Consider the following 14,622-nt stretch of genomic DNA (forward strand, 5'->3'; position numbering starts at 1 on the left):
AACATACGATTGTATCCAAAAAAAAAAATTTGGATCCGAATATCTGACTCGGATTTTATTTACAAATGCCAAGATTGGGAAAAAAAGTAATTTCCTTTTTAACAATTATCATAACAAACAATTTACATTTACCGAATTTTCATATAAATGTATAAAAATGAAACTTAAGTAGGAAACCTTAACATAACCAAAAATAAAAGCAAAAATGACAGACTCAAAAAGCTTACTCTTGATGCTTGATTACAAGCCCATGCCCAAACATGAATACTTTACAAAACACAAAAACATCCATCATTTCCACCATTCTTGACACAAATCATGACCTCTGTTTTCACATGGTAATGCAATATCCATAATAAACCTTAATTTCAACATTCTTTCATCAAAATTCATCAAGAAAAAGCATATAATAATAATAGGCATATAACATCATTATTTAACCACACATTACATACGCTAAAAGTCTTAGAAATGAAGTGGAATCAATCTCCAAAACCACACAAACGATCTTATTTCTCATCTGAAACATATAATTACCTCTGAACTAATCAAATAACATGGTTCAGAACTCAGAAGAATGCTCTGCTTCCATAAAACACTTTTGGGTTTGAATCTGTGTTATGAGTTGACTCGTTTCCTTTTTCAATCGGAAGTTTCATCTTTGCTAGAGCTTCTGTGAACTGCTTCATGCTTTTCAAGTACATGTTTACAATCTCTTGTTGCATGACTTGATGCTCTGTTTCAGTTTCAGTGTTGTCGTCTTTCTTCTCTGGTGATTTTGAACTGTTTCTTGAAACAATTTCAAGGTTTTCTTGTGGGATTCTTGAAAGTAAATGATCATTCGAATATGAATTACTAATAGAATCATCATTTTCAATAGCGTGTGAGTAATATTCAGAAACCATGATCTCGTTTTCGTTCATGAGTTTTGGATCTGGAAACTCGATCTTTTCAAGCTCACAAGAAACTTCATCAGATTCATCTGAATCTTGATTACATAAAGAATGAGGAACATAATGAATTTCTAACATATCAAATGGTGAAGATCCGATGTAATTGATGCTTAATTTAACAAACCCAGATGGAGAATGGAGAAGTTCACTCGTTGAGAGTTCAAATTCCTTTTCAAAGTTCTGATTTTTGACGATAATTTCACGTAAAGGCACTAATGCAAACCCTAAAAGTTGATCTTCAAGATAGTTTTTGACTCTACTAAGCATCCAAATTTCACATCTCAAAGAACAATCCACTGTTCGGACATTGATCTTTAGGTTCTCATTAAAAACTGGATTTTGTCCACCCCCGTTGATTGTCTGAGTTGACTCGGTTGATTCCGGGTCACTAGTCAAGAAAATCTTAGCGTAGACATCTTGTTTATGGTAAATACATATATTATGAATATCTCTAGCTTCATGTATGAAAACATCAAGAACACCTATAAATCCGTCTTTTTTCTCCATTATACCATTTGAATTAAATTCTTGCTGACCAACAAATGAGGGGTTTGACAAGACGAGGTTTTGATGAGAATCCATGAAGATTATATTCACTGAATATAAGATGGGTAGTATTGAGTTTCAAGAAAAAGGAACAATGAACTAAAACCCAAGAGAAATTAACACATTTAGATCTCAAGTTGAAGCAATATTGAAATGGGAAGGCTTAAAACTATAACTTACTCAAGTTAGAGGGAAGATTGTGGATCTTTCTCTTCAAGAAATCTTGGAAAACCCATTTGGAATCAAAACCGAATTACTAATGAATGAAAGAGACCCAAGAAAATGTTAAGCGAAAGATCAACACTTTGACTCTTTTTCTTCAAGAAATCGTTGAAAACCAGTTAGAAATGATGAACCTGAAAGAAAACAAACTAAATAAAGAGTGGAACGAATGATCAAGTCTAAGAAAGAGTAATGAGAGTCATGCACGAGGGTTCATAAAGCAACGAACTTTTTGGGTAAATTATTAGGATTTAGGACACTTGTCCAGAAAGCATGGCAGGAAGATTATTAAATGGAAGATCTTGGAGAATATTGGCAGAGTTTTTATGACTTTGATGAAAAGACATGGATATTGGATAGTGTTTTATGACTTTGATGCGTAACGGCCCTTTGTGTCCTTTTGTTCGATCAAAGTCAATACTAGGCTGCTGTACTAAAAGTTAGTATCTATTCCGGCATATCCTCTAATTTTTAAACAATTAAAAAAAATGGTAAATCATATTTTATAGGGTAATTCAATAGGTATCTTCAAATTATTTTGTTGTATAAAATAGAGATGAGAGAGCGAGAGGTCAGGCGAAAAGGCACTTTCAAGGTTGCGGCGGAGGGCTCTAAGACGGAGGCGGCGTATTGAGAGTTAATTCAGAGGCTGTTGCTCACGTGTTTTATTGTAGTGTGGAATAAATCAAACTAGTGTTTGAAAGTCCTGGTCTTTAGCTTAGTGGAGTTAGTTCCTATTTTTATGTAAGTTTTTGTTTTAAATAGACCTGCTATGTACGTGACTGTTATGTCACTTTCTCTGTCATTCAAGTTCAATAAGAAAAGCCTCTAAAGCTTTGGCATGTTCTGTCCCCTGTTCAGAACCAAAACTACATAAGTTTTTCCAGTTTTGCCCTTCTAAGTTTAGTCCCCTGTAAAGTTGCTTTCCTGTCCCTGTTGCTATTTTGGTGTAAATTCTCAATTGTTCCGGCTAGAGTCCAACACTTGGTATCAGAGCATACCTGGGGTATATGCCAAAGTATCAATCTCGCGAGGAGATGACAAATAGCAGTAGCAGTGGAAACAATGGAAATGGTGAGAAAGATGGACAAGTCACTCTCCATTATCCGATGCTTTACCAGATCGAATTATGGTGCATGGGCGATCAAAATGAGAGTTTTTATGCTGGCACAAGGAGTATGGGATGCAGTTGAGCCCAGGACTGCAAATACCATTGTCGAATCAAAGAAAGATAACATGGCATTAGCAGCCATTTATCAGGGGATACCTGAAGACCTTCTAATGGTGTTAGCAGAGAAGAAGACGGCGAAGGAAGCATGACAAGCCCTAAAAACAATGTTTATGGGAGCGGATAGGGTAAAGGCTGCAAGAATTCAGACATTGAAAGCTGAATTTGAGGCATTAAGTATGAAGGAAGTGGAAGGTGTTGATGAATTTACTGTGAAGGTAATCAACACAGTTAGTACCCTGGGCACTCTTGGAGACACCATAGAAGAGTCCTATGTAGTGAAGAAACAGCTAAGGTTTGTTTCATCTAAGTTTCTTCAAATTGCCTCTACTTTGGAGCAATTTGGTGATTTAGAGACAATGACAGTCGAAGAGGTTATTGGAAGACTGAAAGCCCACGAAGAAAGGATGAAAGGCCATGGAGAGAGTGATGAAAGGAAACTTCTCTTGACTCATAAGGAATGGTCAGAGAGGAATAAGAAGAAAACAGATGGGGAAACCAAGCAAAAGTCAAATAGGGGCAATGTTGGAAACTCACGTGGTCGAGGCAGGGGCAGAGGTAGGTCTGGTGGTCGTGGAGGTCGTGGTAGAGGGGGTTCATATCATCAAAAGGAAGGGAATCACCAAGCATCTGGTAGTCAAGACAAGAGTGGGATCCAATGCTACAACTGCCAGGAGTTTGGACACTATGCAGTTGAGTGTAAGAATCCCAGAAGAGAAAGAAATCAACAAAACAATTTGATACAAGACCATCATGACAATGAACCTGCTTTGCTTCTATCAACTTTCGAACATGGTGAAGTGTTTCTCAATGAAGAAAATGTGACCCCACAGTTAAGATCACAAGGTGACATCTTCAGTCAGTCAAGTATGTGGTATCTCGACACAGGGGCTAGTAACCACATGACTGGAGATAAGGGCAAGTTTAGAAATCTGAATGAGTCAATTCAAGGATATGTGAAGTTTGGGAATGAAGCAAAAGTCCGTATAGAAGGAAAGGGCTCGATTGTCTTTCAATGCAAGGATGGGAGTCAACGCAAGCTTGATGAGGTATACTATATCCCAGACTTATGCAGTCATATAATAAGCCTGGGACAACTTGCAGAGGGAGGAGATGAAATAAGAATTAAAGATCCATTTTTGTGGGTCCACGATGTCACTGGGAAATTACTGATGAAGGTTAGAAGGTCCTCAAATAGACTCTATAAAATAGAGTTGGAAGAAGTCAAAGGAACATGCTTGATAGCAAAATCAAATGACCCATCGTGGTTATGGCACATGAGAATGGGTCATATTAACTTCAACTCAATGAAGTATATGCAGGAGAAGAAATTAATAGAAGGAATGCCTAAGATGTCCATTCCATCACAGCCATGCGAAGGGTGCTTAGTGGGAAAGCAAGTAAGAAAACCATTTCCTTCACACTCTAATTATACAGCAAAGAAAAGGCTGGAGCTAGTTCATGGTGATATTTGTGGCCCTGTTTCACCTCCTACACCCTCAGGGAACCGTTACTTCATGCTACTTGTTGATGACTTTAGCAGAGTAATGTGGGTTTATTTGCTAAAGTCAAAAGATGAGGCATTTGAAGTCTTTAAGAACTTCAGAAGGAGAGTAGAAGTAGAGACTGGGGAGAAGTTGAAGATGTTTAGAACAGACCGTGGGGGTGAGTTCTTGTCAAATGAATTCACCCAATACTGCAATGAAACGGGTTTGGAAAGACACTATACAACACCATTCTCCCCACAGCAAAATGGTGTGGTGGAGAGACGGAACCGAACAGTGCTCGAAATGGTTAGATGTAATCTGAAGACCATGAAGATGCCGAATGTTCTGTGGGGGGAAGCTGTAACTCACTTAGTATATGTTCTGAATAGGGCACATACGAAAGCTTTAAGTGATACAACTCCCTACGAGAGGTGGACTGGAAGAAAACAGAACGTGGAACACCTTAGGGTGTTTGGTTGTATAGCTCACATGAGAATTACAAAGAATCATCTGAAGAAGCTAGATGAGAGGAACATACGACTGGTTCATCTGGGAATTGAAAAGGGAACAAAGGCGTATAGGTTGCTGGACCCAGATACCGGGAAGATATACGTGAGTAGAGATGTAGTATTCGATGAACAGCAAGGTTGGGTGTGGGAGAAGTGTGTGAAAATTAAAGTGGTACCAGGTATGAGTTTCACTATTGAAGGTTTTAACCTAGACGAGGCTTATGATGATGAAGTCGACTGGGATCCGGATACCTCACAACAAGAAATTGGGTCTCCTCTAAATAATGATGAGTGGGCTGAAGACTCCTAGCCCATTAATTCTGAAGTCAACTCTCAGTCAAGCCCATTTATTGATACATCAGGTACGCCAAATTCACCTGGTACACCAAATACTCCAATTCCGATAGCAACTCCCAGCACCGCCTCAAGCTCCACAGGCAGTGGAGCCCCGAAGCGCTATCGACTGCTCACCGAGCTGTACGAGAACACCGACGAAATCAACCTACCCCCAGAAGAATTGTTGATGATCCGCAATGATGGAGAACCAACATCATACACAGAGGCGAGTAAGAGTAGCGAGTGGGTAGCTGCTATGGATTCCGAATTGGCATCAATTGAAAAAAACAACACCTGGAAGTTAGTCGATCTTCCAAAGAATCGAAAACCCATAGGTTTAAAATGGGTGTACAAGTTGAAGCGAGATCCAACTGGGAAGATCATAAAGCACAAAGTGAGGATTGTGGCAAAGGGGTACGTCCAAAAACACAGAATCGACTATGACGAGGTTTTCGCTCCGGTGGCCAGAATTGAAACAGTACGCCTCATTCTAGCTTTAGCAGGAACTAATGGATGGTGGGTGCACCATCTTGATGTGAAATCAGCATTCCTTAATGGCGAATTAGAACAGGAGGTATACGTCTCACAACCTGAAGGTTACCAGAAAGAAGGAGAGACGAACAAGGTGTACAAACTGACTAAGGCTCTGTATGGCTTAAAGCAGGCCCCGAGGGCTTGGAATGCGTGTTTGGATCGATACCTAAAACAATTGGGTTTTGCTTGCTGTGCTCATGAATATTCAGTATACACCAAGAAGCACAATGGTGACATACTGATTGTTGGGGTATATGTAGATGACCTACTTGTAACTGGTAGCTGTCACAAGCAAGTTCAAGATTTCAAAAGCGAGATGAATACCAAGTTTGAGATGAGTGATCTTGGTCTCTTATCATATTACTTGGGCATTGAAGTAAGTCAACAGGATGGTGTGATTACACTAAAGCAAGAAGCCTATGCTAAGAATTTACTCATCAAGACCCGGATGTTAGATTGTAACCCCACCAAGAGCCCAATGGAACACAAGCTAAAGCTTCGCAGGGATGAAGAAGGAGAGTTGGTGAATCCCACTGAATACAGGAGCACCGTTGGAGGACTCAGGTATCTGACCCATACCCATCCAGATATATCGTTTGCAGTTGGAGTAGTAAGCCGCTACATGGAAAGGCCAACTACAAAACACCTTCAAGCTGTTAAGGGAATACTCAGGTATGTGAAAGGCACCCTTGACTATGGTCTGAAGTACTCAAGAGGAAGAAAAGAAGTTGTGATTGTTGGATACACTGACAGTGATCTAGGGAATGATGTGAATGATAGGAGAAGTACAGGTGGAATGGCTTTTTATGTGAATGGAAATTTGATTACATGGGCCTCACAAAAACATATATGTGTTGCCTTATCCTCCTGTGAAGCAGAGTTTATGGCAGCCACTCTAGCAGCTTGCCAAGGAATATGGCTTAGAAGACTCCTCAGGGAAATAACAGGGCAAACTGTGCCACCTGTAACTATGATGGTTGATAATCGTTCATCACTTGACCTCATGAAGAATCCAGTCTTTCATGGAAGGAGCAAGCACATAGATATAAGATTCCATTTTATTCGTGAATGCATAGAAAATGGGGAGATAACAATGAGTCATGTAAGCAGCAAAGAGCAGAAGGCTGACATACTCACCAAGACACTGGGAAGAATTAAACATGAAGAAATGCGGAATCTTATTGGAGTCAAGAAGTTTTAAGCCTCTGAATTAAGGGGGAAAGTATTGAGAGTTAATCCAGAGGCTGTTGCTCACGTGTTTTATTGTAGTGTGGAATAAATCAAACTAGTGTTTGAAAGTCCTGGTCTTTAGCTTAGTGGAGTTAGTTCCTATTTTTATGTAAGTTTTTGTTTTAAATAGACCTGCTATGTACGTGACTGTTATGTCACTTTCTCTGTCATTCAAGTTCAATAAGAAAAGCCTCTAAAGCTTTGGCATGTTCTGTCCCCTGTTCAGATTACCAAAACTACATAAGTCTTTCTAGTTTTGCCCTTCTAAGTTTAGTCCCCTGTAAAGTTGCTTTCCTGTCCCTGTTGCTATTTTGGTGTAAATTCTCAATTGTTCCGGCTAGAGTCCAACACGGCGAACATAGAGAATCTTACCTCCTTCTATGTCTCTAACCTTCGAGGTGAGGCATTCAAAAAGGAGATTTGGAAATCTTGTGCTTTGTTGGGAAATCTTTCATATATCTACATTGTGGGGAAGAAGGACTCTTTGGGTCCTTCTTCGCTTTTGTCAAATTCGCCAATGTAAAAGATAAGAAGGAGATCGACAACATTGTTAAGGGACTCAATGAAATTACTTGCAGAGGTAGGAAGTTGGCTGCTAACTGTGCAATTCATCCCAAGTGGGCATATCCTGTCACGTCCAGGCGATCCTCAGTCAGTCATTGCTCCTAGGGTGTTCAAAGCAGCACCTAGAGGAACAAGATCTTTTGTTGAAGTTACAAAAGGAACAACGGAAGTGGCTAAGGTGGTTGCAACTAGTTTGGAGGGGATTTTGGAAGTTCTCAAATGGGTTGACAAATCGGTTTTGGTGGGAGAAGTTAGGAATTACGAATTAATTTGTAACTTTCCTACTTTTGTTGGACCTTGAAGGTTTCGATGTTTTGGAGGTAAAATATACAAGGGGAATGCAGGTAGCTATCAAATTCAGGTCTGAAAGGTCAGCAGAGGTTTTCAAGGCCAACAAATGTATTTGGCTAAAGTGGTTCATTTGGCTTGATTTGTTTGGGAAGGTCCGTTCAAGTCTTGGCAGAATTGTGCGGATTAAAATTGTCGGGGTATCGATTTCGGCTTGGGATGAGTCTAACTTCGGACCTATAGCTAGGTCTTTTGGAAAAGTTCTGGTCGATGTTGCCTCATTCTGGAACTGTTCCAATGTTTCCAGTGGGAAGCTTTGTATACTTACTCACAATTTGAAAAGGATCAACGAGGAAATTTCGATATATTTTGCGGGGGCTATTCAATCCGTAGGAATTTTCGAGGTCGATGATGATTGGGTTCCATTCCGACCTTTCTCCCATTCATCTTCCGACAAGTTTGAGGAGGAATCTGATGATGGTGATGAATTTTCCATATCGTCTGATAAGGTCATCCTAGAGGAAGGTGAATTCGTCCTTGGTTTGGGTAGCAATGGGGTGGTGGCGAATGAATCTCCAATGGTTGACAAGGAGAGGATAGCCGAAGAGTCATGCGTGGATGTGCATGAAGGAAATGAGGAGGTGCATGGGTTCGATGGGGCGTTGCCTCATGATGACATGTTTCCGAGACCGCCTTGGTAATTAATAGGAGAGTTAACTCCACTTGTGGTTCGGATCTAGGCGAGAAAGGCGGGTCAACCGATACAAATTGGGCCAGATATGTTGTGCTCCCTCACACTCCTAGGTACAATGGCGAAGCGATTAGTCCAGATTTCGAAATGGGAGGTTCTGGGCTCAAAAGAAGGAGAACCAAATTAAAAGCTCTTTTTTCTTCCCTTGACTCAGGAGTTCGGCTTAGAGTTTCCAGGAGCTCTCTTCATGATAAATCGCTTGATCTTAACAGAAGAACTCCTCAATCTCCAAGCAATTACGTGCGTAATGATGGTGTTGGTGTCGATTCTATGGGTAACCCTAATCAGCCTTCTCTTTCTTCTTCTTTCTTTTATGGAGGTGGTCAAACAATCGAGGTGGGGAAACAAGTGGGATTCTAGATTGCTTGTGGGAATCCGACGCTTAAGGAGGCTCTCTGTGGTGAAGGTGTTAAACCAGGTATCCAATGAATGTCCTTTCTCTACACATTAGGGGGGTGTGAAATTCACACAAAATTGAGTGGTTGGCTAGGCTTAGAAGAGAGCTCAGTTTCTCCATTTGTAGGTTGCAAGAGACCCGAGTCTCTTCTTTCCCGGTCGGAATCGATAGGTGATGGGGCTCATGAAGTGTGGGCATTGATTTCATTGAATCAAATGGGCTTTCTGGTGGTTTGATGTGTTTCTAGGACAAGGTAATTTTCCAGGTTATCTCTGTTATAAAGAATAGATATTACATGGCAATGGTGGGTTATTGGAATGGAGCTATTAGGGAAACTATCCTTGTTAATGTCTACGCGCCTCAGGAAGTTGGAGAAAAGAAACAATTATGGACGAATTACAGAACTTGATGTGGTCTAGGCCCGGTAATTGGGTGTTTTTTGGAGACTTTAATATCGTGAGGAGAGCAGAGGAACGGTTCAATTCTGTTTTTTGTCCTAAAATTGCCAAGGCGTTTAACAGTTTCATCTCAGGATCTGGGCTTCTACATCTGAACATATGAGGGAGAAGATACACTTATTTTAGTGAGGTGGGTTGCAAGCTGAGTAAGCTTGATCGTTTCTTGATTTGTTCTAACTTTTTATCTGCTTTTCCCTCCGCTTCTTTCACGGCCTTACCTAAGGAATATTCCGATCACTCGCCGATTCATTTGAGAACGAGTTTTTTGGAATTTGGGAAACCCGCTTTACGTTTTTTAATTTATGGCTCTTGCGAGATGGGTTTGAGGCGGTCGTAATTAAGGTTTGGAATACTTTTGATGGTAGTGGGGCCCCAGATCGGTATTTGTCTGATAAACATAAATTTGTTAAGGAGGCCATCAGAGTCTGGAAACGGGTGGAGTTTGACAAAGAATGCAAAGATTTGGTTGGGCTTAGAACTAAAGTGAATGACATTGAGATGCTTGCAGAAAGCAGACTCCTTTCTGATTGTGAAATTGAGACCCGGAGTAATTATAAGGAAAAAATAATTGAACTCGAGAATATGGCAAAATTAGATCTTGAGCAGAAAACAAAAATTAAATGGTTAGCTGATGGGGATGAGAACACATCTTTCTTTCACAAATCCTTGAAAGCCAAAAATAGAAAAAATAATATTCATGGGATGATGGTCAACAACTTGTGGATTACGGATTGCAACACGATAAAGCAGGAAACCTGGAAGTTCTTTAGTGCTAAATTTCGTGAAACTTGTCAAGACCGCCCCCACTGATTAATCAGAATTTCATGTCATTGTCTCCGGGGGATCGGGAATTTTTGGAGATGCCTTTTGGTGTTGAAGAAATAAAGGATGCGGTTTGGAAATGTGGGAATGATAAAGCTTCAGGACCAGATGGTTTCACGTTTAAATTTATTAAACATTTCTGGGATTTAATGCTAGGAGACATTATGCATTTCGTGAGGAATTTCGAGGCTTATGGAGGTTTTTCTTGAGATAGTAATTCGTCCTTTATTTCTCTTGTGCCCAAGGTGAAAGACCCTCTTTCGTTAAACGAGTTCTAACCTATAAGTCCTATTGGGTGTTCTTACAAGATCATCGCGAAGACTCTTGCTTCAAGGCTTAAAAGGGTGGTGGATTAGGTAATTGATGAAGTCCAAACTCCTTTCATTGCGGTTCGGAACATTCTTGATGGTCCTCTGGTTGTTAATGAGGTTTTTGCATGGGCGAAGAAATCCAAACACTAGCTCTTTCTCCTCAAAATTTATTTTGATAAGGCTATTGATTCCATAAGTTGAAATTATTTGGATTCGGTGATGATGCAAATGGGTTTCGGGGAAAAATGAAGATTTTGGATTCGTTGTTGTCTTTCCTCGGCTAGGGCCTCGGTTCTTCTTAACGACTCGGCTACAAAAAAATTTCAATTTACGCGTGGGGTGCGCCAAGGGGACGCTCTCTCCCGGTTTCTCTTCATCATCGTCATGGAAGGACTTCACGTGGCTATAAAGTCCACGGCTCACTTATGTATTTTTAGTGGGATAAAATTGCCTAATAAGGGCATGACTTTCTCCCACCTCTTTTTACGCCAATGACGCTCTTTTTTTGGGAGAGTGGTCTAGCTTGAATTTTACCAACCTTTCCCGAATTATTAAGTGCTTTCGTGTGGCTTCAAGACTTAAAGTGAATTTTCATAAATCGAAGGTATATGGCATTGGAGTTTCTAATGATGAAGTTTCCAATTGTGCTCGTATCTTGAGGTGTGATGCCGCCTCGTTTCTGTTTACTTATTTGGGGGTTCCCGTTGGTGCTAACATGTCGCTTAAACAAAATTGGGGTGCGGTTATGGAAAAGGTGGATAAAAAACTCACTTCTTGGAAAGCTAGGTCCCTATTGTTTGGGGGTCAGCTTACGTTAGTTAAATCGGTGCTCGACAGCCTGCCGCTCTACTATGTTTCCCTTTTTAGAGCTCCTTCTTCGATTGTTAATGTGTTAAAGAAATATAGAAGGCGATTTCTTTGGGGTGGTAGTACGAACAAAAAAAAACTTTGTTGGGTAGCTTGGAAAGTGGTTTTGGCTAGCAAAGAGAGAGGTGGCGTAGGCGTTGGTTCTTTGACGTCTATGAATCTTTCCCTTCTATCCTAATGGCTTTGGAGGTTAAAAGGGAGCCAAACTCGTTGTGTGGAAAAGTCATCATTAGGGTCCATAATCTTGAAAGGAAGCCGTTTTCTACATTAGCCAAAAAAACCATCCCCAAGGTTTGGTTTAACAATGTTAAAACCTTAAATTTTTTGGAGGAGGTTGGAATTAGTTTTGATTTGGTTTTCAAAATCTGTGTGGGCAACGATCAAAACACTTTGTTCTGGATGGATAATTGGACGGATATTGGTGCCCTCAATGATCGTTTCCCGTTGTTATTCCATCTTGACAAACGAGAATTTTGTTTTCTCTCGGAGCGGCATAGTGAGACGGGGTTATTTTGGGACCGAAAAAGGAAACCAAGCAGCGTGCAGGAGCTCACAGAGTTGGTTGAGCTCGAGGTTCTGGTTTTGGGTTTCTCACCTTCAGATCAAAAAGACTGTTGGTACTCCAGGTTGTCTTGCGATGGTATTTTGATGTCATACATCTTCGCGCCCTCATTGTTTATAAATTGACCTCTGACATGACTAATTCTATGCTTTGGACTCGTCTTGTACCTCTCAAGGTCATGTGTTTTATTTGGCAGGTTTGTATCAATCGTATACCTACAATGGTGGAGCTTTTTCAGAGGGGCATTTCGGTCAATTTTAACTCCTGTCAGTTTTGTTTTATCGGCAATGTCAAAGCTGACCATCTGTTTTTGGGTTGTTAATTTGCTAAAGAGGTTTTTTCTTGGCTATTTAAGGGGTGCAACATAAGTTTTCCTCAATTTTACAAGGTCGAGGAGATTGTTGATTTTGCGGCTAATTAGGCCGGTGTCCCAAAAAAACATCACATTCTTTTGGCTATAATTTACGGTTTTATAGGGAACATTTGGAAAGTGAGAAATGAAATTTTTTTCAAGAAGGTCTCAATCTCAGACAACATGTTTGCGGATAACATTTTTTCTATGGTGTTCGGGTGGGTCAAGTATAAGGGTAATTTTTTTCAATTGTAATTGGGCGGGTTAGTGTTGTTCTCCGCTTAATGTTTTGTAACTCTTTGTTCCCTTTTGTTTCTTTTGGCCAACCTTATTTCCTTTATAGGTGTTCGATTTAATAAATATCCGCCGGTTCCAAAAAAAAAATATTTTGTTGTGAAGGCAGTGGAATAGTATGTATTGTAACGCCCTGTCTGGAATCATTTCCCATTTGGGTGTGGGTGACGTAATTTAGATGATCCGAGTGTTCAGTTTGTGTTTCGGGGCCAATGGGCATTTTGGTAAAGTGTCACGTCATGCCTTTATGGAAATTAGATTTTTGTTTGGGAAATATTAAAGCAAGTATTAGTTGATAGAAGAGTAGAGCATCTCGTAACCTCTTCGTGGATATAAGGATCGTAAGAATCAGGCTTATAACGATGGAGTTATGGCCTTCGGAAGGTTGCAAGGTTAAAGGCAAAACCCTAGTACGCAGGGCGTACATAAGGAGTACGTGGGCGTACTGATGCAAAGGTAAGTACATTGGGCGTACGTAGGAGATGGACCGCGATCATCGAGAGGAGTACGCTAAGCGTACTGGGAGTACGTGGGGCGTTCTACGGATTGATGCAAGCCCTATTTTAGGGCTTTGGACCCTATTTAAGCTCATTATCATTTCACCAAACCTTAATACCTTCAACCTCCACCCATTTTTAACCCTAGAACCGAACCCTAAGTGCAATTTGGTGATTTTGAGCTTAGTATGTGCTTGATGGGTGTCTTGAGAAGAAGAAGAAGAGAATCATTTGGAGGCGTGGCTTGAGATTCTAGATGCATGAGTATCTTTCCATTTGCAAGCCTCCAAATGTAAAAAGCTTTGACCTTGATGATCTTTGTGTTTTGATCTGATTTATGGAGTTCCTTGGCATTGTTAAGTCGATGAAAAAGTGAGCTTTTGATATACTCTACATGTAGTGGATGTGAGATCTAAGCTTCAATAAGGTCCTTTGTTCAAAAAAATGGAAACTTCATGAAAGACTTTGGTCCATGCTTTTATTAAGCTCTTATTTAGTTCTTTCTTTAAGTGTTGACTCCTATTAAGTCGTGCTTGTGAGTAAAGTTGGAAACTTTACTCGTTAGGACCTTGGATAGGGACCATATCTATGTTTTGGACATCTTGACTTAACCCATTAAGAGAATAATATTGGTTTTGGACTCTTGAGTAGTACGCTGGGTGTACGAGGAGGTACACTCAGTGTTATGCGAGGATTGTGCATCAGGTTGTTGTATGTCATGCTTTGTGGTCGAGTATGCGGGGTGTACATCTCTAGTACGTTGGGTGTACTCCCTAAAGAGTCATTTTGGGATTTTGAGGTTTGGGCCATTGTTGGGTTTTTGTAGTTTGGGCCTTGTTGGACCATTAGACTTCTTTTTAGGCTTCTACGCTGTGCCTTTTAGGCTCCTTTGAATTTTAGGCCCATAAAGGGTTTTGGGGGCCCAATTTGGAAAATTAGGCCATATTTGGGCCTTGGGTGTTTATATGGAAGTTGTGACTTTGGATTATTGGTTTGGGCTTGGGCCTTGGGCAAAGCGTATGGAAGGGTAAAAAGGACTTTTACCATAGTTTGGACTCTTAGTGTGAGTCGTGACCCAATTATTCATTTGATGCTATTTTGGGTAATTGATAGCACGGGATTGTTAGCGGATCTACAGTCAGAGAGTGTCTGTGGGTTTCAGTTGTCTGAGGTGAGTCTTCTCACCGTATCATTGGGTCAAAGGTACCAATTTCAGCCCATTACTTGTTTTGTGTAATGCTAGTTGTCTTTGCGATACTTGCTTGGAAGACCTCGAGGTTAGGCCGTGGCATTTGTATGAAAGACCATGGGGTAGCCCATGACACTTGGATGTTAGACCACGGGGGTAGCCCATGGCATTTCAAGGAAAGACCATGGGGGTAGCCCGTGGAACTTGGATGTCAGACCATAGGGG

General features: G+C 40.6%; 1 protein-coding gene across 1 annotated transcript; it reads right to left on the reverse strand.

Moving 5' to 3' along the window:
* Positions 1-356: 356 nt before the first annotated feature.
* LOC145076976 (uncharacterized) lies at positions 357-2,055 on the reverse strand. The gene is made up of 2 exons (XM_079022759.1): positions 1,680-2,055; positions 357-1,549 (listed from the first exon to the last, which is right to left on the reverse strand). Coding segments are annotated over exons 1-2 (981 nt in total). The 5' UTR covers positions 1,681-2,055; the 3' UTR covers positions 357-569.
* Positions 2,056-14,622: the final 12,567 nt, after the last annotated feature.

The sequence above is a fragment of the Lactuca serriola genome, chromosome 9 (genome assembly GCF_051521515.1).
Source record: "Lactuca serriola cultivar US96UC23 chromosome 9, Lser_US96UC23_V15, whole genome shotgun sequence".
Taxonomy (NCBI): domain Eukaryota; kingdom Viridiplantae; phylum Streptophyta; class Magnoliopsida; order Asterales; family Asteraceae; genus Lactuca; species Lactuca serriola.